The sequence below is a fragment of the Suncus etruscus genome, chromosome 3 (genome assembly GCF_024139225.1).
Source record: "Suncus etruscus isolate mSunEtr1 chromosome 3, mSunEtr1.pri.cur, whole genome shotgun sequence".
NCBI lineage: Eukaryota > Metazoa > Chordata > Mammalia > Eulipotyphla > Soricidae > Suncus > Suncus etruscus.
Genome location: NC_064850.1, coordinates 93,811,826 through 93,838,124, shown reverse-complemented (window position 1 = coordinate 93,838,124; position 26,299 = coordinate 93,811,826). Strand labels below are relative to the sequence as shown.

Sequence of the window (26,299 nt, the reverse complement as noted above, 5' to 3'; positions counted from 1 at the left end):
CTTATAAAGTATACTTTGTATATTTATACTAAAGGGCCAGGAATATGGTTCAAAGGGTTGGAGCTCATGATTTGCATGTAGGAGACCCTACTTTAGTCCCTAGCACCATAATTCCCATCCCTCACTACCTCTGCACATTGCATCACATGGGTGATCTAAAAATTGAACCAAAAAAGACAAATATTATGGTCTCTTCCCTCATCATATCAGTGTCCTTCCCAGCTAATTAGGGGTTGTTTTATTGCAGAACTTAGTTTTTTGGCCTCTGTTCAACAGAAGTGGTGCCATGTTCAGAGATCACACCACAGAGACTAGGAGAATTGGATGAGGAGCAAGCACAGAAAGCTGTACCTTACCTCTGACCCATTTGCAGAACTGTAAATCACCATCCAGAAACTGCTGCCATGTGACAGAGCTCTGACCGGTTGTTGAATATCTGTCTGAAACCTTCTTATCAGCTTAACAGATTGATTCTCAAGCATCACAATAAATAACTTATGAATTAAGGTTTACATTGGTGAATGAAGTCATTACAATTCACCAGGTTGAACCTGAGGCTTTTGTAGAAAAGACACTTTAATGATTTAAGAAACCTGATCAGATATGGTAGCCTTAGTACCAACGGCATTAATTAACATACAACATGCACATATGTAGACACCAGGTACAGCTGCTGTTCCATGCCAAGTTGCCCAGATAGGGAGCCCAATTCTGGAGGGTGCCAATTGAAAACCATTCCTCTCTCTGAAAGTTAATTCCTCCTGAAAAAATAAGGTGGCATTCATAGTAATACCTGAGGAAGTGAAGGAGATAACAGAAATTGGGTAGTTACTGAAGCATACAAAAGATGGTATAGTTAAAATGAAAATAATGAGCAATGAAGGTGCTCAGGTTCCAAGTTGGAAAGTAGAAAAGTTCATTAGAAAATAGAGGAACTCCCCATGTGGAGAGGAATTTAGTATAGGACCAAGTTAACTATAGATTATTTGTGAGGATTTTATATGAAAACTGGGTCTTTGTTTTACAGAGAAGGCAAGAAGTTAAAGATAAGCATTTTAGTTTAAGCTTTTTTTAAGATAAAAATTGTGCTCTTTGCATTTCTTATTGATTGGCAAGAATGTTACAGAGAATGCAAAGAAGTTACAGAGTGGTCTGACTGGTTTTAATCTTTCAGGTTTTCTGTCTGGCTATTTGCCATAAGTATGCCTATTATATTAGTCTTGGGCTAAATTTAAGTGCTGAAAAGAAATTTTTCTAATCCTAGGGAATTACCAAAAAGTTTGGGCCTTGGGAATAAGCATGGACTAGTTCCATGGAACTGCTGGCAAGGGGGAATTGATTTTTCCTCTTTCAGGATTATTTCAAAAGGATGTCCATGTAACTGAGATGCCTCCCCCACACCCCCACTAAAAGAAGTTCTAGAATATTCCAGAAAAGAATATTTTTCCTTAAATTTACTCTTACTATGATCTGTAATTTATTATACCACAAAGTTAAAAAGAAAAATTTAGGGTCACATCTGGCAGTGCTAGAGACCACTCCTGGTGGCTTGCCCCATCTGGGATGTTACAGAATGAACTAGAGACAGCCATTGGCAAGTCAAGCACCCTACCTACTGTACTCACTCTGACCCCACCCAGATAGGGAGAACTATGGACTCAACATTAAAAATAAAATAAACTTTGGCCCATAGAAGTGGTTGGTTGGTAAAGGTCCTGTTGCACTGTGACATTGTCTGTCCTTCCAGCACTGCTCTGCTCCCTGGACTTTGATGCCTAGGGAGTCACCAATGGCCACTCCATGTATGACTCTTGAATAATGCAACAATAACAATCAAGGAAAGTGGGGAATACACAATAATAAAATAAAATAAAATATAAATAGAACTTAAAATGATCAAATATTCATAGATATGTTGTAGGTTGAATATAGGGGCCCCCTGGTCATATTTGTTGAGAAAGCTTTGTCTAGAACATAAATGCAGCCTAAAGGCATAAGGGCCTTGAGACAAAAAAAAAGTCTCAGTAGCACTATGGCACAAACAATAATAATATAAAAAAAAAAACTTGATATGATGAAGTCTTGGCTTGGTTCCCTTGGCAGAAGAGGAGCTACAGGGTCCTGGGAAGATACACACCCAGACTGCCAGGGTAGGCTGTGACCAGAACTCAGAACTGCCAGGAATTCAATACTTTCCCCTAGGAAAAGTCCCCTTAATTCCAACTTGTGTAAAGAATTCAGAACAAAGGACGTTATGGAAAATATCCATACTTAACCTTCCCCAGAAGCTACTTTGGGTTTTTTTCCATTTTGGAGTGAATGGAGTGTATGGAAAAAAAAAATCCCCTTTTCTTGACCATCTGGGAAAAATTGACCACCAGAAGGTCAGAAAAGGCATTTTTACTCTAAGGCAGGCTAGAAGAGACTAACATCTCAGCAAATGACTTGCATCAAACAGGGTTCTATAGACAACTGTGGCAGGAAATTCAAGTCCAGATATAAAAGCAGATGTGCATAGTACCAGGCTCTTAGAATCCAGGAAAACAGGTTTAGCATATTTTTCCAAATTAGGAGAAGGCTGTTCTCTCACTTTAACTGCACCTTTTTCTATCTCTCTTCTTGACCCCTTTTCTTCTCTGAAATTAACTTCATAATAGTGTTTTACCTCAGTATTTGTCTCCTGAAATCCACAGACCTGAAAAACCCGAGAGTAAGATTCAGGACTGACTTTTCTTTTCTGCAAAGAGCACTTCCTCATTTCAGCCTGAGTCCCATGGTTCTGCGAGAAATCAAGCGGCCAGGGATCATTTCCCATGTGTAGGAAGAATGGCCTTCATGCAGAGCTTAATGGCAGCCTTGGGTTGTTGTGACCTATGCTCTGCTCCTTGTGGAGGACCCATCATAGACCCTCAGATGTCTTAGATTTTCCAGACACTTCCCAAGATTATTGAGGTGTGCAGAGAGGGAAGCAATAGATTTTCTTCTCAAGGCACCACCTCTCTCTTCTTCCCTTCACATAACTTCCTGGGAACCCTATTACTCTGCTGGTGGGAGATACATCTCCAACTGGCAACTGACAATAAAAATTTCTCGATGGACATAAGCTCCCTCCAGGTTAAAAGCTGGAAAGTCTAGATTGAAATCATGTTACCTGCTAATCAAGGCTGTTCACACAGCTTGTTCAGTGAAGCAGAGGACTAGGAAGATGGAGAGGAGAGTGTATACATTATGTCCACATGAGGGCGCCCCGAAACTTAGATCTGTAAAGCATTTGCGCCCACAAATTCCTCTTGAAAGCTTCTAGACATCAGAATAAAATCCACTCCTCAAAAATAGGCCCCAGGAAGTCTAGTCACAGATCCTATGACTCAGGGGAAAAGAGTGAAATGCAGGAACAGGGCGCGGTAGGAGCTCTGAGCTGTAGGGCTGAGCTCTCCCGCTGCGGAAAAGCGACCACCCTGCAGGGCGCACTCCAAGGTTGAGGACATCTGCTTTCTGTTCTCTGTTCATGGCTGACTGGCCTCCTGGGCAAAGTCTTCTGGTGGGCGAAAGTCTCCTGCAGAGAAGAAAGCAGCTTTCCAGTGAATTTACAGGAAGGGCTCTTCTGAGGACTCATTATGGTTTTTCTTAGGACTAAAAAAAAAAAGTTTAATATATAATACAATCTAGTACATGGAAATAAAGGAGTATGGCTATTAGGCAGTGCATAAGAAGAGTTAATAGTCCTTCAGTCTGAGGGGTATAGGGGTTAATTGAATCTGCTATGATAGAAGGCAGAAGTCTTGGGCTTTATGGTGGTAGTGAGATGACCATAAATATAGCACCACTATAAACATATTATCTAAAATATACATATGAATAAATTAAAATGCAAACCCCTTCAAAACATGGGGTAAGAGTTTTTGTTGAAAGTGTTAAAAGGAAACATTTACTTTGGAAGGCGACTTTGGTTAGGTTTGCATTTTCTATGGCAATGTATTGCTTGCTATTCGTATGAAACTCGTTTTTATTTACTGGTAACAGTGGAATAATGATTGAGTCTACAACTGCTCTTTCTTCTAACTCTCAATTCCTAGGGGAGACATAGAATCTCAGAAAATTGGTGTTAGAAGGGAATCAGACTCAGCAAAAAGGTATGCCCCAGGTCAAGATCATCCTCCCTAACACAAAGTGGTCATAACTGACATTTTAAAGAGAAGATGCACTGAAATTTTAACTCTTTTTATTTTATTTTATTTTATTGAAACAATAGTGATCTACACCGTCATTTATTCGTTAAATTTCAGACATGCAGATATGAGTCAGGGCCCTTCCCACCACAGTGTCAACCTCACTCCACCAATGAACCCAGGGTGTCTCCTATTCCACTATCCTTCGCCCCCTAGCCTGTCTGTATAAGAGGCTCCTTTAAGTTTAGATTGTTAAAGTTTAGGGCCCTTGATTCTATTACTGTTGATTTTGGCTGGATATTTAATTCTGTTCTCATTTATTTCTCCACCAATGCATCTAGACCACTTGACCCCTGGCCCCCAACCTTTCTTTATACCTTTCTTTTTAGATTTATAGAAAAATGTGGGAAAATGTGGTAAAATAAAGTAATCCATGTCCTATGGTTCTATGAAAAAGACAGGAGCCACTATTTAAAAGATAAGAGATAAAAAGTACAATAAGATAATATTTTAAAATAGTGTGGGAGGCTGGAGCAAGAGATAGGGCGTTTGCCTTGTTTGCGCTGACTGAGGATGGACTTCCGGCAGATTGATCCCCCAGCACTCCATATGGTCCCCCAAGTCAGGAATGATTTCTGAGTTCACAGCCAGGTAACCCCTGAGTATTGCCGGGTGATGCCCAAAAACCAAAAAAATAAAAAAGATTAAAAAATGGTGTGTATATACAAAAATTCCTTCTCCACAACTGTGTTCATTGCAGCTCTATTTACAATAGCCAGAATCTGTAAACAACTCAGATATCCAAGAATAGATAAGTGTCTAAAGAAACTGTGGTACATATATACAATGGAATATTATGCAGCTGTCAGGAAAAATGACGTCTTAAAATTTTCCTATACATGCATGGGCATGGAAACTATAATGCTGAGTTAAATGAGTCAGATGAAGATAGACACAAAATAGTCTCACTAATCTGTGGCATTTAAGAAAAATAAAAGATAGTATGGTAATAAAACCCAGAGATGATAGAGACAAGGTATGAAAGAAACAGACCGTGATATGAAGCTTACCACAAAAATGATGAGTTTAGTTAAAGAAATAAATACACCAACAACTATCATCACAATGGTAATGAGTGAGAGAAACAGAATGCTATTCTTAAAGACAGATTTAGAAGAAAAATGGGGAGCATTGGTGGTGGAAGGTTTCACTGGTAAAGGGTGGTGTACTATTTTATGACCGAAACCCGTCTATAAGCATGTTTGTAATCTTGGTACTTAGATAAATATTTTAATTTAAAAAAGGTGTATGTAGGACAGGTTGTTGTTGTTATTACTTTTTTGTTTGTTTGTTTGTTTGTTTTTCGGGCCACAACCACTTGATGCTCAGGGGTTACTGCTGGCTAAGTGCTCAGATATTGACCCTGGCTTTCGGGTACCATATGGGACGCCAGGTGATCGAACCGCAGTCCTTCCTTGGCTAGTTCTTGCAAGGCAAACACCTTACCTCTAGTGCTACCTAGCCGGCTCCTGTTATATTTTTTATAGGCAGAGCAAAATATGGGAAAAATTGAAAGGAAAAGCCTTTGGCCTAAGACAGAATGAAGCATCCTGGCATAAGATTAACTAAAGGCTCCTGGAATACTAAGTAGTCTAACCCCAAAGTCTTTCTCTGTGGTCCCAGTAAAAATTCTTCACAATAACTCTTGTTGCAATCAGGTTTCTGTAGTTAGCATTCTTGGTTTTTTGCTTTTGTTTTATTTGCTTTTGTTTATTTGGCCACACCCAGCGAAGCTCAGGGATTACTCCTGGCTATGAACTCAGAAATTGAGCCTGGCTTAGGGTACCATATGGGATGCCGGAGGATCGAACCACTATCTGTCCTAAGTCAGCCATGTGCAAGGCAAATGCCCTATCACTCTGCCACCACTCTACCCTCTCCTGGTTTCTGTACAGATCCTGTGTCAAAGTCAGGGTGACACAGAGCCGCTTCTGGTTTCATCTTACCATTAGGTGACAATGCAGAGAACCCTGCCCTGAAAGCAGGTTGTTGCAGGGTGTCATATAAAACCCCTCTGGACCAAGTCACCAGGGCAGCGTTAGGGCCTTTCTGGTAAAAGTCTGAATGCTGGAGTTGATTGCTTCTCCACATTTTTATTGAGATTGGATGTTCTTATAAAGTTATATCAATACTTTATATATCCACAATATTAACCCTTTATCAGATGAGTAGTGGAGAAATGATATTTCCTAATCTGTGGGCTTTCCTAGTATTCTGATGTTCATTCTCTTTAAGAAACAAAAGATTCTGAACTTAACATAATCCCACTTGTTTATTTTAGCTTCTAATTGCTTGATCAGTGTTTTTTTACCCAATATACCCTTTGGATATAATGGGCTTTAATTCCATTTGATTTGACTTTATTTATGGCATTAGAAGGAAGTATGAGCTCATTTGTTTGCATAGTCAACCAGTTTTCCAAAAACCATTTGTTGAAGAGGGTTTCTTTGTTCCATTTCTTATTTTCAGCTCCTTTCTCGAAGATTACTTAACATATACTTGAGAGTTTACTTCTGATTATTCTCTTTATGCCAAAGATCTGAAGGTCTGTCTTTATTCCAGTACCATGTTGTTTTATTATCACCACTCTGTATTACAGTTTTGACTTAGAAAGTGATGTCTCCCAAATATTTTTACCAATAATTATTTGACTTATTTGTGTTATAAGTGTATTATAAGTTATTTGTGTTATTTTTGTTAGAAGATAATTTCTTAATAACCAGTGATATATATACTTCAGGTAGAATTCAGGTGTGGTCAGAAGAAAATGTAAAACAACTGTCAATAGTTGTAGATTATTTCTACATCATTCCTATGAACAGGGAACATTTCCTATAATAGTCTACATGCTGAGCTATGAAACATACCACCAAAAAGTCAAGATAGAAATTGCATCAACTGTCTTCTAAAATCATGAAGCTCTGATAATGGGATGTAAGCACAAACCTTAACAAAGCAATAACTCAAACATGGAAATTTAATAGCCTACTACTGAAAAACCAGTGGGTCACATAGAAAATTAAAAAATTCATGGAAACAAACAAGAATGAAGACATGAACTACTAGAACATATGGTCACAGCAAAATTGAAAAAGAGGAAGTTCTTAGCTACATAAACATTACTCAAGGAAGAAGAAGGCCTCCAAAACTACATTAACAGTGCAACTCAAGAAACTGTAAAACAATCAATAAAAGGATCCCAAAGTAGGTAGGAGAGAAGAAATAACAAAACTTAGAGGTAAATTAATGAATTAAAATAATAATTAATTATATTTTTGTGTTCCTAGGGTATATCTCTAAGAGTGGTTTAGCTGGATCATATGGGAGCTCAATTTCCAGTTTTTGAGGAATCTCCATATTTTCCAAAAAGGCTGGAGTAGAAGGCATTCCCACCAGCAGTAAATGAGAGTTCCTTTCTTTCTACATCCCCACCAGCACCAATAGTTTATTCTTTGTAGTGTGTGCCAATCTCTGTGGTATGAGATGGTACCTCATAGTTGTTTTGATTTGCATCTACCTTATGATGTGGAACATATTTTCATGTGAGAGCATTTTTATCAATTTTAATATCTTTATTTAAACACTGTGATTACAAATATGATTGTAGTTGGGTTTCAGTCATGTAAAGACACCCCCCTTTACCAGTGCAACATTCCCATTACCAATGTCCCAAATCTCCTCCTCCCCACCCCACCCCTGCCTGTACTCTTAGACAGGTTTTCTATTTCCTTCATTCAATCATATTGTTAGGCTAGTTCTCAATGTAGTTATTTCTCTAACAGCACTCATCAACTCTTTGTAATGAGCTTCATGTAGTGAGCTGGAACATTCAGCTCTCCACTCTTTTGTCTCTGAGAATATTAAAAAATGTCTTTCATTTTTCTTAAAACCCATAGATGAGTGAGACTATTCTGTGTCTATCTCTCTCCCTCTTACTTATTTCACTCAACGTAATAGATTTTATGTACATCCATGTATAGGAAAATTTCATGACTTCATCTTTCCTGATGACTGCATAATATACCATTGTGTATATGTGCCACAGTTTCTTTAGCCATGTGCCTTTTGGACATTTGTATTTCTTCTTTGAGGAAGTATCTGTTCATTTCCTCTCCCCATTTTTGATGAGGTTAGATTTGTTTTTAAAGTTTTGTCAGTACCATATATTTTTTCGATATGAGCCCCTTATGTGATGGATATTGAGTGAATAATTTCTCCCATTCTGTAGGTGGCTTTTGTATCCTAGGCATTATTTCTTTTGAGATGCAGAAGCTTCTAAGCTTAATATAGTCCCATCTGTTTATCTCTGTTTCTACTTTTTGGAAAGTTCTGTTTACTCCTTGAAAATGCCTTTAGTCTCAATGTTATGGAGCATTTTACCCCATGCTGTTCTATATACCTTATTGTTTGGGGTGTGATATCAAGGTCTTTAATCCATTTAGATTTGACCTTTGTGTATGGTATTAGATGTAGCTCTGAGTTAGCTTTTTTGAATGTGGCTGAACAGTTGTGCCAACACCACTTGTTAAAGAGGCTTTCCTTGCTCCAGTTTGAATTTCTTGCCACTTTATAAAAAATTAATTGTATGGGCTGGAGTTGTGGTGCAAGTGGTAAGGTGTCTGCCTTGCACGTGCTAGCCTTAGACAGACCGTGGTTCAATCCCCCCACATCCCATATGATCCTCCAAGCCAGAAACAATTTCTGAGCACATAGCCAGGAGTGACCCTTGAGCATCACTGGGTGGGGTCATTGTTTTTCTAGGGCACATTCTCAAATACTCAAGTCTATCCCACTGATCTGTGGCTTTGTCTTTATATAGCACCATGACATTTTAATGACTATAGATTTGTAATACAATTTAAAATTGGGGAAAGTAATGCCTCTTATATTTCTTTTTCTAAGGAGTGCTTTAGCTATTCGTGGGTGTTTATTGTTCAAAATGATTTTCAGGAGTGTTTGATCCACTTCTTTGAAGAATATTATGGGTATCTTTAGAGGATTGCATTACATCTGTTCAATGCTTTGGGGAGAATTGCCATTATAATGATATTAATCTACCAATCCATAAACAGGGTATGTGTATCATTTCCTGGTGTCCTCTTTTATTTCTTGAAGCAGGGTTTTGTAGTTTTCTTTGTATAGGTCCTTCACCTCTTTCATTAAGTTGACTCCAAGATATTTGAGTTTCTGTAGCCAATATCAAGAAACCATAAAATCTCTACCAAAAAGCTGCTAGAAAAATTATTTTTAGGGTCCGAGTGATAGCACAGTGGTAGGGCATTTGCCTTGCATGGAGCCAAACTGAGGCAGACCCAGGTTTGAGTCCTGGCATCCCATTCTGCTAGGAGTGATTATGAGCACAGAGCCAGGAGTAAACCCTGAGTGCTGCTGGGTGTGGCCAAACACCAAAGCAAACAAACAAATAAATAAAAACTATAAAAATAATTTTTAGTAAAGTGGCAGGCTACAAAATTAATATGTGAATGTCCATTTCTTTTCTATATAAAATCTATAAAGGAGCGATATTAAAGAGAAAATTTCATTCACACTCATGCCTTATAAAACCAAGTATGAGTAATTCTTTTAACTAAGGAGGTAAAAGAACTATACAAAGAAACTTACAAAGCACTCATTCAAGAAATAAAAGAGGACATAAGTAAATAAAAACATCCTTTGCTTATGAATTTGGAAGATTGGCATAATAAAAGTGGCTATACTCCACAAAGCATTGTACAGATTTATTGTGTCCCTTTAAGAATAACCATTACATGTTTTAAAGAAATAGATCAAATAATCCTGAAATATATGTGAAATATAACCAGTCACTCACTCTCTTAAAAGGTAAAACAATCCTCTGGATAAAGAAGGCTGTGAGGCATCATTTTCTGAAGTTCAAACTGTACTATAAAGCAGTACTAATTAAATCAGAATGGTATTGGAGTAAGGACAGACCCTCAGATCAGTGGAATTAAAGAGAAAATCCAGAAATAGACTCTTAGTTATATGTTCATTTAATCTTTAAAGAAGGAAGAAAATAAGAAGTGGAACAAAGAAAGTCTCTTCAACAAATGGTGTTGAGGGACTGGTTGGCAATATGTGAACAGATGAGCTTAGACCTCTTTCTAATGGCATGAATAAAAGTAAATTAAAAAATTGCTCTAGATCACTGATCATGGAAAAGCAAGTCGAAACAATGAGATAACACAGAATTTGGCACACACTAAATAAAAAGTGTTGGCAAGGATGTGTGGAAAAAGGACTATTATTTACTATTGAAGGGAATGTCTGCTGGTCACATCTTTTTGGAAGACAAAATAAACCTTCCTCAAAAAATCTAGGACCCAGTATTATGACCCAGTAATTCTAATTCTCGGAATATAACCCAATGACCCAAAGTATAATGTACAAAAGACTTCTGTAATACTATTCACAATAGACAAAATATGGAAACAACCCAAATGGCTGAAAATAACAGATGGCTGGAAATAAAAAGAAGCTAAGCTATGGTACATATACACAATGCAATACTACTTGACAATAAGACAAGATAAAAGCACAATTTGCTGCAAAGTTAATGTATCTGGAAAATATCATTTTGGGTGAGGTCAGTCAAAGGAAAAGGAATACTCTCATAATAATCTCTCCCATATGTGGGAAATAAAGAAACTTCATAGGGGTATATTAAATGTCCAGTGGCAATAGGAACTAAGAGCAGAACTGGTTCTCAATAGGAAGTCTGCCACTGGGATGAGGTTGGTAGGATGAAAAATTAGGGATGGGAACACTGAGACAATGTAGGAGAGAGAAAATGTCTGCAATAGAGGCAGACTGATAGGCAGGAGTAAAACTGGGGATTTTGGTGGAGGGCAGTGGACACTGGTAAATGGTGTTTGAACAATGCCTTTCTGTATCTCAATCATAACTATCTTTGTAATTCATCTTGATTCAATAAAAAAAAAAAGAAGTGGCAGAATGAGTGGTACGAAAGGGGAAGTAATGGAAATGAAGAAAGAAACAATCATAAAAGACAAATTCTAGCCTCACATCTTAGGAGGAAGTTATTTATACTGTTGACCTTTAAGGCATTCAACACATGCTAAAAGATAGCTCAAAAGGTTGGGGTGACCTTGGGACTCCTTGGTCTTTAAGAGAATTTTAAATGTGTGAATCTAAAAATGTGTAAGTGGTGATTTGTGTTACTCTTAAGGAACGTTGTGATATAAAATGCCAGGTAGATGGAAATCTAAACCAGATTCTTAATTGTCTGACACAGACAGAAGATTGCTGGAAAGTTCACAATAACAGTGCTGTGATCCTAAAAGAGAGAAAGTAATAGAGGTGAGGTCAATCTTGAACAGGGGTCTCAAACTCAATTTATCTGGGGGCCGCAGGAAGCAAAGTTGGGGTGAGGCAGGGCCGCATAAGGTATTTCGCTTACTGAATATTCGCAATAAAAAATCGCATTAGTAAAAAAAAAAAATCGCATTAAACATTTGCATACCCTGAACGGAACTGCTTGGGGTATGAGAATGTTTAATGCGATTTTTTTCCTTACTAATGCGATTTTTATTGCGATTTTTCTGCCCTAAGCGAATAATCGAGAATACTGCGATATTTGAAGGCTGGCCATGGGCCACAAAATGTTGTACGGAGGGCCGCAAACGGCCCGCGGGCCGCGAGTTTGAGACCCCTGATCTACAAGAAAGAAAAATAGAGAAAGCCATTCTGACTTCCCTGAGGGAACATGATCAGAAATCTGACTTCCTTTTCAGGAGAAAGCTTTAAGAGATAAAGTTATGCCAGAACACCATTGGGGCAACTGCAAGTTTTTTTTTTTTTTTTTTTTCCAGCTTGATATAATGTGTGAGGAAGATTTCAGTACTTTTGTTTTTGTTTTTTGGGTTTGTTTTTGGCTGTGCTCAGGGCTTACTTCCATTTCACTAAGCACTCCTAGTTACTCTCTAATATGTGGTACTGAATTTAGGTCAATCTCATGTAAGGCATTACCTACTGTACATATGTACCCACAGTATTTGCTCTCCAAGACATGCTTCTTTGTTAATGTTGTCACATGTAGGGTTTCTAGAGAAAACTGCTGAGCCCAGAATATCTGGCATTGTACACCTCTTAAACTTATTGATGATTAGTCAACCTAAGTCTTTGTGTTTTATTTTTTGTGTTATGTTTCTTTCTTTCTTTTTTTTTTTTTTTGTTTTTTTTTCGACCACAACCGTTTGATGCTCAGGGGTTACTCCTGGCTAAGCGCTCAGAAATTGCCCCTGGCTTGGGGGGGGGCGCTATATGGGACACCGGGGGATCGAACCGCGGTCCTTCTTTGGCTAGCGCTTGCAAGACAGACACCTTACCTTTAGCGCCACCTCACCTGCCCCTTGTGTTATGTTTCTAAGAGTATATTCTTTCATTGTTTCTGTTTTCCGTCTCACCACACATATTCTTAATTATATATTTCTCATTTCAAAAGGAAAAGAAAGATCCGTAGACTATGGCAACAAAATATACAGTAATGTGTGATCCCTGAGCACAAAGCCAGGAGTAAGCTCTGAGTGCTGCCAGGCTTGGTACCAAAGATAGACAGTAAACAAAATTAAAATATATAGCAATTTCAGAGTCTTTCTGGGTACTTGGTTAGTCATCAAAGTAGTTGCTTACACAGCAACTTTACATGTAGGTGCATATTAATTCAGTAGATGTGCAAAAAGTTCCTTGTATGTACTTTTATAGTCAAGATTATCAATATAACATGTTATATTTGTCATTTAAACATGATTTTCTGCATTGTGCTTTGTTTTTAAAGTAGTCTCTATTATCAAAAATGTCTCTAATGAGAGTATGTAAACATAAACATACATAATTATGCCACAAAGAATTACAATATTCATTTTGTTCTTTCATTTTTTACCCAACTACTTTGAAAATTTTGCCCAGTATCTGTAAAACTCAAGAATTATATGTTTATATACATTTATATATAGTGATTTGATTTTGAATTTGAAAAGGTTATAAATGGCCTTTAGATAGCTGTTTATTTCTATCTTGATCAGTTTCTTTTCCTCAAATATTTCTTGCATGAAACTTTTTATATTTTCTTATTATATGCCCAACTATCATCTATTTTTTCTTTCTTCCACTATTTCCCTCCTTTTTTCTTGTTCCCTATATAAGCACTGTTAGAATGGAATAAAGTGACTCTGGTTATCAATTTGGGATCCATTCTTTCTCAATTATCAGCTGGAAGTAAATCTTTAGTCCCAAACACAATGGAAAATACAGAACTTGACCCTTGCTGGCTAACCAGGTCAAAACACCAAATAAGTTTTTATTACTTTATGGTGGAGAATTGGATGTAGGACATGCACATGCTCACACATGACATTCAAGTCATGGAGTCAATGAAGGACTTAAGGAAGCCATATAACTCATGGATATTTTCTGTTAAATTATTTCATGATATGTATCTCAGAATACCTTCTATCAAATATAACATCTGTTCTATAGACCTCTTACCTATTCAAATCTATTCCAGAAGGTAAGAACTGGCTAGTAAGCTTTTTTTGAGATATAACTCACAGCGCCAGAGAAATAGCATGGAGGTGGGGCATTTGCCTTGCATGCAGAAGGAAGCATTTTAACTCATGGATATTTTCTGTTAAATTATTTCATGATATGTATCTCAGAATACTTTCTATCAAATATAACATCTGTTCTATAAACCTCTTACCTATTCCAATCTATTCCAGAAGGTAAGAACTGGCTAATAAGCTCTTTTGAGATATAACTCAGAGGACCAGAGAAATAGCATGAAGGTGGGGTGTTTGCCTTGCCTGCAGAAGGACGGTGGTTGGAATCCAGGCATCCCATACAGTTCCCTCGAGCCTGCCAGGAGAGATTTCTGAGCATAGAGCCAGGAGTAACCCCTGAGCAAATTATATTTTTATACAAAAACTCATTTCAAATATTGCATTCTTAAAAATTCAAAACACTTTTGCACATACATTTAAATAGTCACAATCCTGCTCCACACATTCTTTTGCAGAAAAAATACACTACAACTTTTCTCAGAAAGATCTCTTTTATTTGACTTTATATTATCTTTTTATAGTTGAATGGAATTATCTGAAGAAATGCCAGTACATACATACATACATATATAGACATGCTTACTTTCATACTGAATATGTTCCTAGTCTAAGATTTGATTAGGTTTTAATTTATTCTAATATAGTCATTATGGTCTTAGACTTTTTTTCAGGGTGTTTGTTAGCCAAGAAAAAAAACACATTTTGAAAAGTTATGATGTGATATTAAGAGAATATTAGATCAATTTTCTCCAGGTAAGCTATTTTGAACTTGGCCATAAATACCTTTTGCTCACAGTTTCAAACAGTATCTTTCTGTATTTTTTATGAACTTGATAACTACATGATATATGTACAAATATTATTGAAGATGTGTGCAATTCCTAGGAAATTATTAGTACCTCCATTTGAATAGAATTTAATTTGTATAATCTTAATTTAGAATACTTAAATGTTCTGGGAGGAGTAGGCCAAAGTAAGTTGTGCTCTAGGCTTACACCTGACTCTGTCCTCAGGGATTTTACCTAGCAGGCTTGGAGTTCCATAAGGGATGCTAGAGATAGAACTCAGAACAATCATGTGCAAGGAAAATGGCATAGTCATTGTACTACCTTTCCAGGCCCTATACTTTATACATTTTTAAAATAAAAGTTAGAAAAAATAAAGATAGTACAGGAATTACTTACATTCCTTTGTATGCAGCTGACCATGCTTCAAATACTGGGACCCCTGATAATCACCAGAGGTCACTACTGAGCACAAAGTAAGTTGTAGCTCCTGAGCACCTGTAGGTGTGACCAATCCTCCTCACAAAAAATGTACAGGTTTACCTTTAAATGTAAATGTACCTAGTCATTGTATGATTCCTTTTTGTGTGCTGATTAACATTTTAACAGCTACTCTAAAAGACAATTCAAATGTTCATCTAATTATATACATAAATATTAAATGTTCTTGATAGAATAAAGATATGTGACATATATTTTTCAAAGAATTATAACATATACAATTCAGCATTAAAAGAATATAACCTTTAGATTATCATAGGCAAAAGAAAGAAAGAAAATATTCCCTCATACCTATGGATTCTTAAGATTAAATAGAATGAATATCAGATAAATTGGAGATAAACATACCAGTCTAATTATCGGTTTTTATATGTAATAAAATTACATATAAATAAAAATTTCAATGCTAATGAGACAAATCGAAAATGTTTATCCTGGATTAAGTAATATGATGGAGATCTGGGTCTCTGATGAAAAGAAGGTGATTCAGATGACAAATATGAGGTGCTCTATATATGAATATTTCCTGTCCCTCCAAAAAGTCACATGTGACATTTTATAAAATGGGAGATCATATATGTTGAGGTGAGGCCAATAGGCTAAAGTCTTATTATATAATATATATATAATATATATAATATATATAATATAAGTTCAGCATTTAGGCTTATATAGTTAGTCTAACATATGCTCAAAAATTGTCTAATGATGCATCATATGTCCCTGATTTTAAGCATCATCTGTGTATAGATAGGCTTTTTTAAAAATTTTTATTATGACCAAAGTGCATTACATATCTTTCACTGCATCATTTATGGTACATAGAGACAATGAATGAGGGGCATTCCCACCACCAGTGCTGCCCTCCCTCCACCCCTGTTCCCAGCATGTATCCCATATCTCCCTTTGTTACTTCCCAGAATGCTAGTGCAAATGGTCTCCACTTTACAGCTTGTTGTTGATTGAGCATCCATTCCACCGTCATTAGAGATAAAAAGGATAAGAAAAAAGGGAGAAAAAAACTTTGGTAACAACTACCAAAGAAAGAAAGAGAGAAAAAAAGAAAAAGGAAAGAAAAATAGAGAAAAAAAAAGAAAAAATGCACCTGGCAAGTAAAAATAAAGATAAATCTCTAAATAATAACCACAGAGTGAAAAGGAAAGAGAAAAGTGGAAGAAAAAAGAGAAGGAAAATAAAGTCAAAAACTAACAAATCAAAACAAAACAAGAAAAAGTATGGGTGCTGGAGTGGCAAGGTTTGGCGCCCCCCCCCCTTTTTTTTTTGCATAGGCACAGTAAGCATTGGGGAAGAAAGGGAATTCCCATGGCCTAAGAGATTCAGGGTTTCTCCATCCTTGAAGCATACCATCATGGGATCAATCCCTGACTCCATATATACTCATTACCCCATCCCAAAGGCTTTTCTGTGGTGCCAGGAAACTTTTCTCTCAGTTGTGTGTGAGAAAATCAAGCCATTGTAGCTAGCAATCTTGGTATTTGCGCAGGTTATAGTCAGGGTCTAGGATAGAGTCTTTATGGTTCTAGAGGTTGCTATCCATCATTGTTGTTGTGTTCAGTCTTCTATAGCACTTGCTCCCTGTTTTCATTCAGTCCCTAAGCCAAAGCCTAGGATATTATGGATCCAAAGGTTCTGCTCAGTCTCTGTTATACAAGTTGGGCCTCTGCAATAAGACATCTTGTTGTTGTTGTTGGAGTCCTGGGCTACAGCCTAGGGTAGGGTTTTCCTTATTGGTACCAAGGTAGGTTCTGTTCAGTCATGTTTGTAAAAATCAGTTTTCTGTTGTTGGTGCTCTTATTTTGCACAGCTCAAAGGATGATACCTCTTCTGATTTCCATTTAGTGTTAGGTGATGTGATAGGACAACCTGGTCTTAGGTCAAGTTGTCCTTTCCTTGTTGTCATATCAAAACTGGCACAAGTCGGTGCCAGAGCAGTGGTATAAATCTCCCAATGGAGATTAGTTCCTGGTGGTGTTGCCTGAAACTGTATCAGTCTACATCTGGGATTTGGGGTTTGGGATTGGACTAACACTGTCCAATCTCCTGGAGACTGCGTTGTATCCACATGACACATATTCAGGATGGGAGGCAACTTTCTGCTATAAAAAGTATGAGCTCTTATCCCTAGAAGATAAGATCTTGTTTCTGTGTCTATGGTTTCCCCTTTTTTTACTGTGTCCATACAAAAACGTATGGTGTCATACTCTGTTGCTGGTGCTATTCTGGGTAAGGATGACAGGCTGCACACACAGTCTCTGTGGTCTGGTTTTGATCTGAGCTTTTATCCCAGTCAAAGCTTTTTGTACCATGCAGCACCAAAAATGGTAAGGATAGAGAAAAAAATGTATATATTAAAATAGAACAAATAAGTAAAACTGAGTTAAAAAGAAAAGGTATTTGAATAAAACAAGTGGTGGAGGAGGCTACCTGTATATTTAGGAATACACATCTTAAGATGTATTATTATACAGGTATTGAGCTTCCATAGGCAATATAATACTCCCAATTAGGGCTTTTGATATATTCTTGTGGGGAGTAAAAGCCAAGGTACTTACACAGGCCTACGAGTTGAGTTTTAGGCATGCTTTGCAGCATTGTGGAACCCTATAGTGTCCTTGAGCTGGAGGTTTTGCTGAAGCTGATTCCTGTATCATGCAACAGTCCACGATTTGCTGGGGGTGAGAGGGGCCATAAAGCATGAGTTAGCAGGCGTGCTGGTTGTAGTTCTTTGCCGAAGCATGAAAACGGGGACCGAGAGGGTGTCTTTATATATATGAATTGTTTATGGTTTCGGCTTGGAGTCAGTACAGAAAGTCACTACCACATAAAGACTGACTTTAAAGATCTATTTGAGTGTTATCATCCAAATCTTTGACATTCCGTTTCCTTTGCTAGGAACTGTCTAGAATACAGAACATTTTTAGATAATGCTTTAAAAGTATATTTGTTGCGCCCACGCAGTTTTGAAAATGAGTATTAGTAAGAAAAGACACCACTGCAGGGGGTCCAGTATGAATAGGGGAGGAGTTTCCCTTCTCCCCCCTCCCCCAAAAGCCCAGTTACCAGACCTGGCCCTGAAGGCCAGTCTGACATGGGGAAATCTCGGTCTCCTGGACTAGGTGGTCAGCCCAGGAGGCCTTTGGCTAGCTGTCTGCCCAGATTCCCAGCCATACCAGTAGAAGAGGAGCAGGAGTCCTGGAATGTGGGGTCTTCTGGGTCCAGCTGTAGCCTTAGATAGGCTTCTTAAATGAAAATATTATTTGAGGAGGAGCCAGAGAGATAGTACAGCTTAGGGCACTTACCTTGAAAGAAGCCAACCCAGGTTTTATCCCTGGCATCACATATCTTGAGCACATGATTTCTAATAGCATGTGTGAGCATGTGCATGTCCTATATCCAATTCCCCATGATAAAATAAATAAAAAGTTATTTGGTGTTTTGACCTGGTTGGCCAGCAAGGGTCAAGTTTGGTATTCCCAATGTGTTAGGGACTAAAAATTTCCCCCAAGCTGGGAAAGAATGGCTCCCAAATTGATGACCAGAGACACTTTATTCTATTCTAACAGTGCTTATATAGGACAAGAGGAACAGAGATACTTTAAGGATTTTAGGGACATGAATAGAGCAGGATCACCAAGGGGAAGTGAGGTGCCCAGGGAAAGATAAAGAAAAACTTTAGGGCTTAAGAATGTCTTGGGATCAATACAGTGGGCAAGAAAAGTTTCTTGTACTATTGAAGATAATCTCTCTTAAGCAGAGCTCTATGTGATGGAGGATGGTGTCCTGTAGTCAAGCCTGTGAGGAACCACTAATCTTGAAGAAATGGTGGCCTTCCATGTCTTTCTTTCTTTCTTTCTTTCTTTCTTTCTTTCTTTCTTTCTTTCTTTCTTTCTTTCTTTCTTTCTTTCTTTCTTTCTTCTTTCTTTCTTTTCTTTACTTTCTTTCTTTCTTTCTTTCTTTCTTTCTTTCTTTCTTTCTTCTTCTTTCTTTTCTTCTTCTTTCTTTCTTTCTTTCTTTCTTTCTTTCTTTCTTTCTTTCTTTCTTTCTCTTCTTTCTTTCTTCTTTTCTTTCTTTCTTTCTTTGTCTTTCTTTCTTTCTTTCTGTCTTTCTTTCTTTATTTTCTTTCTTCTTTCTTCTTTCTTTCTTTCTTTCTTCTTTCTTTCTTTCTTTCTTTCTTCTTTCTTTCTTTCTTTCTTTCTTTCTTTCTTTCTTTCTTTCTTCTTTTCTTTCTTTCTTTCTTTCTTTCTTTCTTTCTTTCTTCTTTCTCTTTCTTTCTTCTTTCTTTCCTTCTTCTTCTCTTTTTTCTTTCTTTCTTTCTTTCTTCTTTCTTTCTTTTCTTTCTTTCTTTCTTTCTTCTTTCTTTTTTCTTTCTTTCTTTCTTTCTTTCTTTCTTTTCTTTCCTTTCTTCTCTTTCTTTCTTCTTCTTTTTTCTTCTTTCTTTTCTTCTTTTCTTTCTTTCTTTCTTCTTTCTTCTTTCTTTCTTTCTTTCTTTCTTTCTTTCTTTCTTTCTTCTTTCTTTCTTTCTTTCTTTCTTTCTTTCTTTTTCTTTCTTCTTCTTTCTCTTCTTTCTTTCTTTCTTTCTTTCTTCTTCCTTCTTCCTTCCTTCCTTCCTTCCTCCTTCCTTCCTTCCTCTTCCTTCCTTCCTTCCTTCCTCTTTCTTTCTTTCTTTCTTCTTTCTTTCTTTCTTTCTTTCTTTCTTCTTTCTTTCTTCTTCTTTCTTTCTTTCTTTCTTTTTTCTTTCTTTCTTCTTTTTCTTTCTATCTTTCTTTCTTTCTTTATTTCTTTCTTTCTTCTTTCTTTCTTTCTTTCTTTCTTTCTTTCTTCTGTCTTTCTTCCTTCCTTCCTTCGTTCCTTCCTTCCGTCCTTCCTTCCTTTCTTTCTTTCCTTTCGTTCTTCTTTCTTTCTTCTTTCTTTATTTTCTTTCTTTCTTTCTTTTCTTCTTTTTTCTTTCTTTCTTTCTTTCTTTCTTTTTCTTTCTTCTTTCTTCTTTCTTCTTTCTTTCTTCTTTCTTCTTTCTTTCTTTCTTTTCTTTCTTCTTTTCTTTCTTTCTTTCTTTCTTTCTTTCTTTTCTTTCTTTCTTTCTTTCTTTCATTCTTTCTTTCTTTCTTTTTTCTTTCTTTCTCTCTCTCTCCCTCCCTCCATCCTCCCTCCCTCCATCCATCCTTCCCCTTCCTTCCTTCCTTCCTTCCTTCCTTCCTTCCTTCCTTCCTTCCTTCCTTCCTTCCTTCCTTCCTTCCTTCCTTCCTTCCTTCCTTCCTTCCTTCCTTTCTTCCTTTCTCTATTAAAATAAATTTTCAGGAATAGAATCAGGTTGGCCTCATGAAAGGAAAATGCCTTAATTCCTGTAGTATTTATTCTGACCTGGGATTTAATGTGTTAGATTCTAGTGATTTTATTTTGGGGAAATAACAGGAAATATATTTTTTCCTTGTCATCATGAAGTGATTTGGTCCTCTGTGGCAGTATTATTAATTATCAATAGAGAGGGTATTGTATTAGTTAGATAAAGCTTTAATACTTCACCCAAATCTGCAGTAAAAATATAATGACTTTTTAAAAAGACGACCATACAGGAAGAATACAAAAATTTGTTTTTATTTATTGAAATTGAAATCATGATTCATTTTATTCATTGAAATTATGGTTTGTTAGATGGATGAATAAAGCAGTTCCTAATGTCTACATTAAAATGTATGCAAGGTATATCCCTCAAAGTTAACATTACAAGTTATATGGAAAGATATATGTAAATATTACACATGAAAAAGTGAACATTTTTCAAGGACACAGGTTGAGGGGTCTGAGATAACTTGAAGTCATTGGAGGAATATTAGAACTTTGTAGCCTAAAATTTCCTTGTCAACAATATTGAGAACCCAAAGGCATAAGTGAAATAAAATAAGATAAATCAAAGTGTAAAATTTTATGTTCAGTTCTGACATGCTATGAAAAAACAATACTCTTATAATAGCAAGTCTCATAGTACTGAAGTAACAGAATAACTGGAGTAACACCTAAACATTGCTTTCCTTTATTATACAATTTTCTTTCTTATAGAATTGCTCTCTGTGGTTTCATTTGATCATGGATTACAGGAATAAAATGAGAGTAAGGTGAAATATAAATCACTATCACTTAAAGATTTTGGGTTTAATTTGTATCAAACAGCAATATATTTTGATGTATTTTGATGAGAGGCTAATTTTTCTTCTCTTTCAAGAAATTAAACAAGATTGGATGAATCATTGAATTTACATTAGAGAATAAACTTCTCTAAGTATTAGTAAAAATAAGAAGCATAATAAGGTAAAAGCAAAATATATTCAAGAATAATTATGAGAATATGCAATGTTCCTGGCATGTGCAGAAATATAGATTCTTGTCTTGGAACTTTTCAGTGAAGAACTTTTTTCTTTATTCTCTGATTAAAAGAAAAAAAATTGAAAGTCACAATTATTTTACATAATAAATATTATATAATAATGACAATACAAGTTATATATTAAATAATTTTTACAGCTCGACTGATATGCATTGTCCCTAGTTCCATTTTAATGGAGAGGAAACCATACAAATAACTTGACTTAAACTCCCAAAGCTAGTAGGCTTGACATAACTAAGAAAAGTATCTTAATTTAACTGTCTTTCTATAATATAGTGCTAGCCCTTCATAGAAAGGATGCATCTCAACCAATCTTCAAAAAACTAAAAATTTGAAAGACTATTCTATGAGGTGTTACAAAACATTCAGACATTTATGGAACTTAGATGCTAGTCTCTATTGAAAAGTAAAATTATTGACATAATCAGAATTTCTGCTAAGTTTATTTATGTCAGGGTATCAATTTGGCTGTGTGGAGTAGTTATTAGAAAAATGATTAACTTGTGCTTTTCATCCCATGGCTTTTCTGGTTCTTTCCTGAGGAAGAACCGAAAGTTCTTGAATCATCAATTTTCTTTGTAGTATCGCTGCAATTTTAATTTCAAAAATTTCAGGGATGATGTCTAACTCCCTTCATACATTTTATCCTGTCATTCCTTATTTATGGTTTCAATTTTTTTGTTGTTGATCTCTTTTAGCTTTGAGGGTTATTTTTCACTAAAATTAGTACCATCTTTATATAAATTGGATTCAAATCAGTTTGTTAGATTATAGAAACAAAAAATAAACCTTTGCAGACTTTAGTTTATTGACACATTGTAAATGGAATAACATTTTTAAAAAATCTCAGTGTACCTTTTAGAATATATTGATTTTGCAATTACAATTTTGTAAATCTTAGTTATTAGTTTAGTAAGAATCAAATTTGTGTGACCAGAGTGATAGCACAGCGGTAAGAAATTTGCCTTGTACATAGCCAACATAGGACATACCCTATTTAAATCCTAGCATCCAATTTATTTTCCCAAGCCTGCCAGGAGCAACTTCTGAGACCAGAACCAGGAGTAACTCCTGAGTGCCTCCAAGTGTGTTATCCCCCCCAAAAAAACAAATTTGCTCATAAACTCATATTCTTTGGAAATAAAATCTATACTCTTGGCTTACAACATGTTGCTACCTAAAGTAAATTTATGTTTTAGTATATATTTTATAAATTTTAGATTCCATCCATGCGAGTCTCAAATATGGCAAGATAGCAATTTTAATTGATAGTTTATAAATGTGTTATTAGGCTAGTTTCTGAAAGTTAGGTTTTATTTTGTAATTGATTTACTAATTTGTTTAGTCATTTTGTTTTGGATCACATTGGTAAAGCATAGGGAGTATTCCTGCCTCTGCTCTAGGAATTACTCCTAGTTGGTTGGCTTGCCAGAACAAATGAGATATTGGGAATTGAACTCGGGTGGGGTACATGTAAGGCAAGCACCCTACCTGATGTGCTATATAATTCTATATACTATATAGTTCTATATACTATACAGTTCTAGCCCCTGAAGTTAAATGATTAAAATAATAACATAACATAAGTAAATAACTTAAATAATTTACATTATTATGTATAACATAAATCATAACATAAATTATTATTAATTATTTAATTTAAATATTTGAATTATCATTAATCATATACTTATAACATAATGTATAACATAAATTATTTTAAAGAATTATGAAACTTCAAAAGAGAATTTCTCAAATATTAAGAGAAAATCTTTAAGAACAAAATGAAAATAAATATGGTATTACTTGAGATGGTTCAGAGTGCCTCCACAGCCATTCCCAGGTTTGAATTTACAGGTCTCAGTCTCACAGCAAAGATTTGTGCATTCCTTTAGATAAGTACAAACAGTGGGAAAATGAATTCAGCATTTTCTTCTTATTCACTAGATACAGTGCATGATGGCAATAAAATATTACTTTTAAATTTAAACTGTTGTGCTATACAAATCTCAGAGGAAATTACTTAGAAAATTTAATCATGGAAAATTTTCAGAAAAAATAAAATGGAACCCTTTAAAGGACAAAAATAAAATTACCAATGAATTGCTCCATGTCTAATTGGTTTAGATAGCATTATGCATTATTTAATTTAAAAATTGAAAGATCAATAATTCTATATAATTCAAGTGATTTAGCAATAGAGAATAAAGATTAAATACCTAATATGCTCAAGTAAGACTAAATTATTCTTTTAACAAGAACTGGTAGTAAATACAAATACTCTCTTTTTTATACATGAATAAAAATGCAAAATAATGATGGACAAATTAGTATAATACCTCTTTATATTTTTAGTTATATAATGATGTTTCACTAAGAATATAAATTTTTTTAAATATTTTACTGTAATGTACAAGTCATTCAACTGTACCGAATAAAGTAATTATTCTATCATGATAACATGAAAAAAACTAATAATATGATAGCTACAAAATTTGTCAGAAATTCAGTAGTCATTATTGAACTTTTTAGTATATGTGAGTGACTTATGCATCATTATTACTAAGAAATTCTGTCTAATGGGTAGGAACATATATTCAATAAATAAAGGATAAGAAAATTATTTTTGATAGGCCAAAGACATGCTATAGTGCATAAGACCTTGCTTTGCAAGATATTCCAACCACAGCTCATGATCTCTGGAGCACCGCATTGCCAGTTGTGATTCCTGATTGCAGAGCCAGGAGTAGGTCTTATATATAGCCATATGTCCACCCATTCTCCCAACAACCAACATTATTTTTAGGAAATTTGATAAATATTATGAGAAAATATATAAATAATGATAATAAACATAAAGAACAAATCACATTTCATTACTATATGTAACAAAATTTGTCCCAAGAAAAAAAATCTACTCTGAAAACGTCACCAAGAAAGATAGAAAAGAAAACAATAATAAACTATATTTTAAAATTTTAAAAAAAGTTACACAAATAATAAAAATGAGAAATATAGGCATATCTTAGATTACACTTTCAATATGGCAAGGACCATACAAAGATTTTATGTCTTTAAAACATAAAAACATTTTATATGTCTATTAAGTGTTTCTGAGTTTCTTTTTCATTTTTTTTAACAGTGTGATTACGAACTTGTTCATGATTGAGTTTCAGTTATACAATGTATGACACCCTTTTTTAAAGACAATATTTAATAGTAAACTCTTAAGGACTATGAAGGGGCCGGAGCAATAGTGCAATGGTAGTGTGTTTGCCTTGCATCCGGTTGATCCAGGAGGGACCTTAGTTTTGATCTCCTGAATTCCATATGGTCCCTCCCAGCCAGGAGTGATTTTTGATCACATAGCCAAGAGAAATCCTGCGAGTCACATATGTGGTCCAAAACAAAACAACAAACAAACAAACAAACAAAAAAGTGGACTATGGACCTGATTGATGTCCTCCAATCAAAAACTTCAAGTGTATATTTATGAACAAACTGACCAAAAAGAAAAAACAAACCCAAACACCACATAAATTATTTGGAACTAAAAAATATTTTTGCTAGGTGCAAATTCTTCAAAAATTAACATGTGTATTTATTAAAATAATAAGTGAAATATGTGGATTTTTATAACACAAAAAATAAGATACTAGATCATGGACATCAGAGTTATTTCCAAGATAATGCTATAGGTATTTTTATAGGTATTTTTTGGTATGTTTTCAAACATTCGCATTTTATTTTATACAAAAATTTTCTTAGAAAACATCTATTTAGGATAGGGAGTTTGCCTTATACACGGTTCACCCGGGTTTGATCCACAGAATCCCATATGCCCCCCTGAGAATTCCAGGAATGATTTCTGAGCATAGTCAGGAGTAACCCCTCTGTGATACTGAGTGTGTCCCCAAAACAAAAAAAAAACAAAGCATACAAAAATAAGTAAAAAAGAAATAAATGAAAACAACCAGTATTTGCTGATGTTCATTTCTTTTTTTTCTCCCATGACTTTCCCTTTTATCTCTGTTTTTCCCTTTTTCACACCCTTCATCCATTGCCTTTACATGTACACATAATTCCTGCCACCTAATTGATGAAGTTATGAATGCCTATAAAAATAAATTTCAATTATTGCCCAACTAAGAATGAACCTGAGTACATAAATAAAATGAAGGTATAATCTCCAGTACTGTTTGGTCCCACAAGTACTGGAAGTTGCCCTCTAGCACTGATCCAGGAGTAAATCCCAAGCAGGACTAGGTGTGACCTCCAGAGCACAAAATAAAAAAAAATAAAAAGCAAGAGTGATGGGATAAACTTATATCTAATTTAGGTATGATTAAATTGTTTGTAAATTTACATTTTATTATAAAGAATATTACATTTATTGGGTTTGGTTTTGGGAGCCACAACCGTTGATGTTCAAGGACACTCCTAGCAGTGCTCTTGAGACTATTATAGTCAGGCAGATCATTTCTCTGATCTTATGTACCATTTCTCTGGACCAATAACAAAATATTATTTACAAGTTATGTTCATGATGTAACCTCTAATAGAATACAACTTCTTTAAATCTTTGAGTAAATAAACTGAAATATACATATATAATAGAAATTTAAATGGTATTGACAAAAGCTTATACTAAATAAGCAGCTCTTATAATTGACTATTTTTTTTTTGTTTTTTCGGGCCACAACCCATTTTGATGCTCAGGGTTACTCCTGGCTAAGTGCTCAGAAATTGCCCCTGGCTTGGGGGGACCATATGGGACGCCGGGGA

At 35.5% G+C, this 26,299-nt stretch overlaps 2 protein-coding genes across 2 annotated transcripts in view; both read right to left on the bottom strand.

The window, feature by feature from the left end:
- Nucleotides 1-2,815, bottom strand: part of ADAM7 (ADAM metallopeptidase domain 7) — a 141,447-nt gene extending 138,632 nt beyond the window's left edge. Inside the window, 2 exon segments of the mRNA XM_049770833.1 lie at nt 357-458; nt 2,431-2,815. Of these exon segments, the coding sequence (XP_049626790.1) occupies nt 357-458; nt 2,431-2,815 (487 nt within the window).
- A 533-nt stretch (nt 2,816-3,348) lies between these two features.
- The window catches only part of ADAMDEC1 (ADAM like decysin 1), a 36,680-nt gene continuing 13,729 nt past the window's right edge, over nt 3,349-26,299 (bottom strand). Inside the window, 2 exon segments of the mRNA XM_049770832.1 lie at nt 3,349-3,556; nt 23,321-23,403. Of these exon segments, the coding sequence (XP_049626789.1) occupies nt 3,349-3,556; nt 23,321-23,403 (291 nt within the window).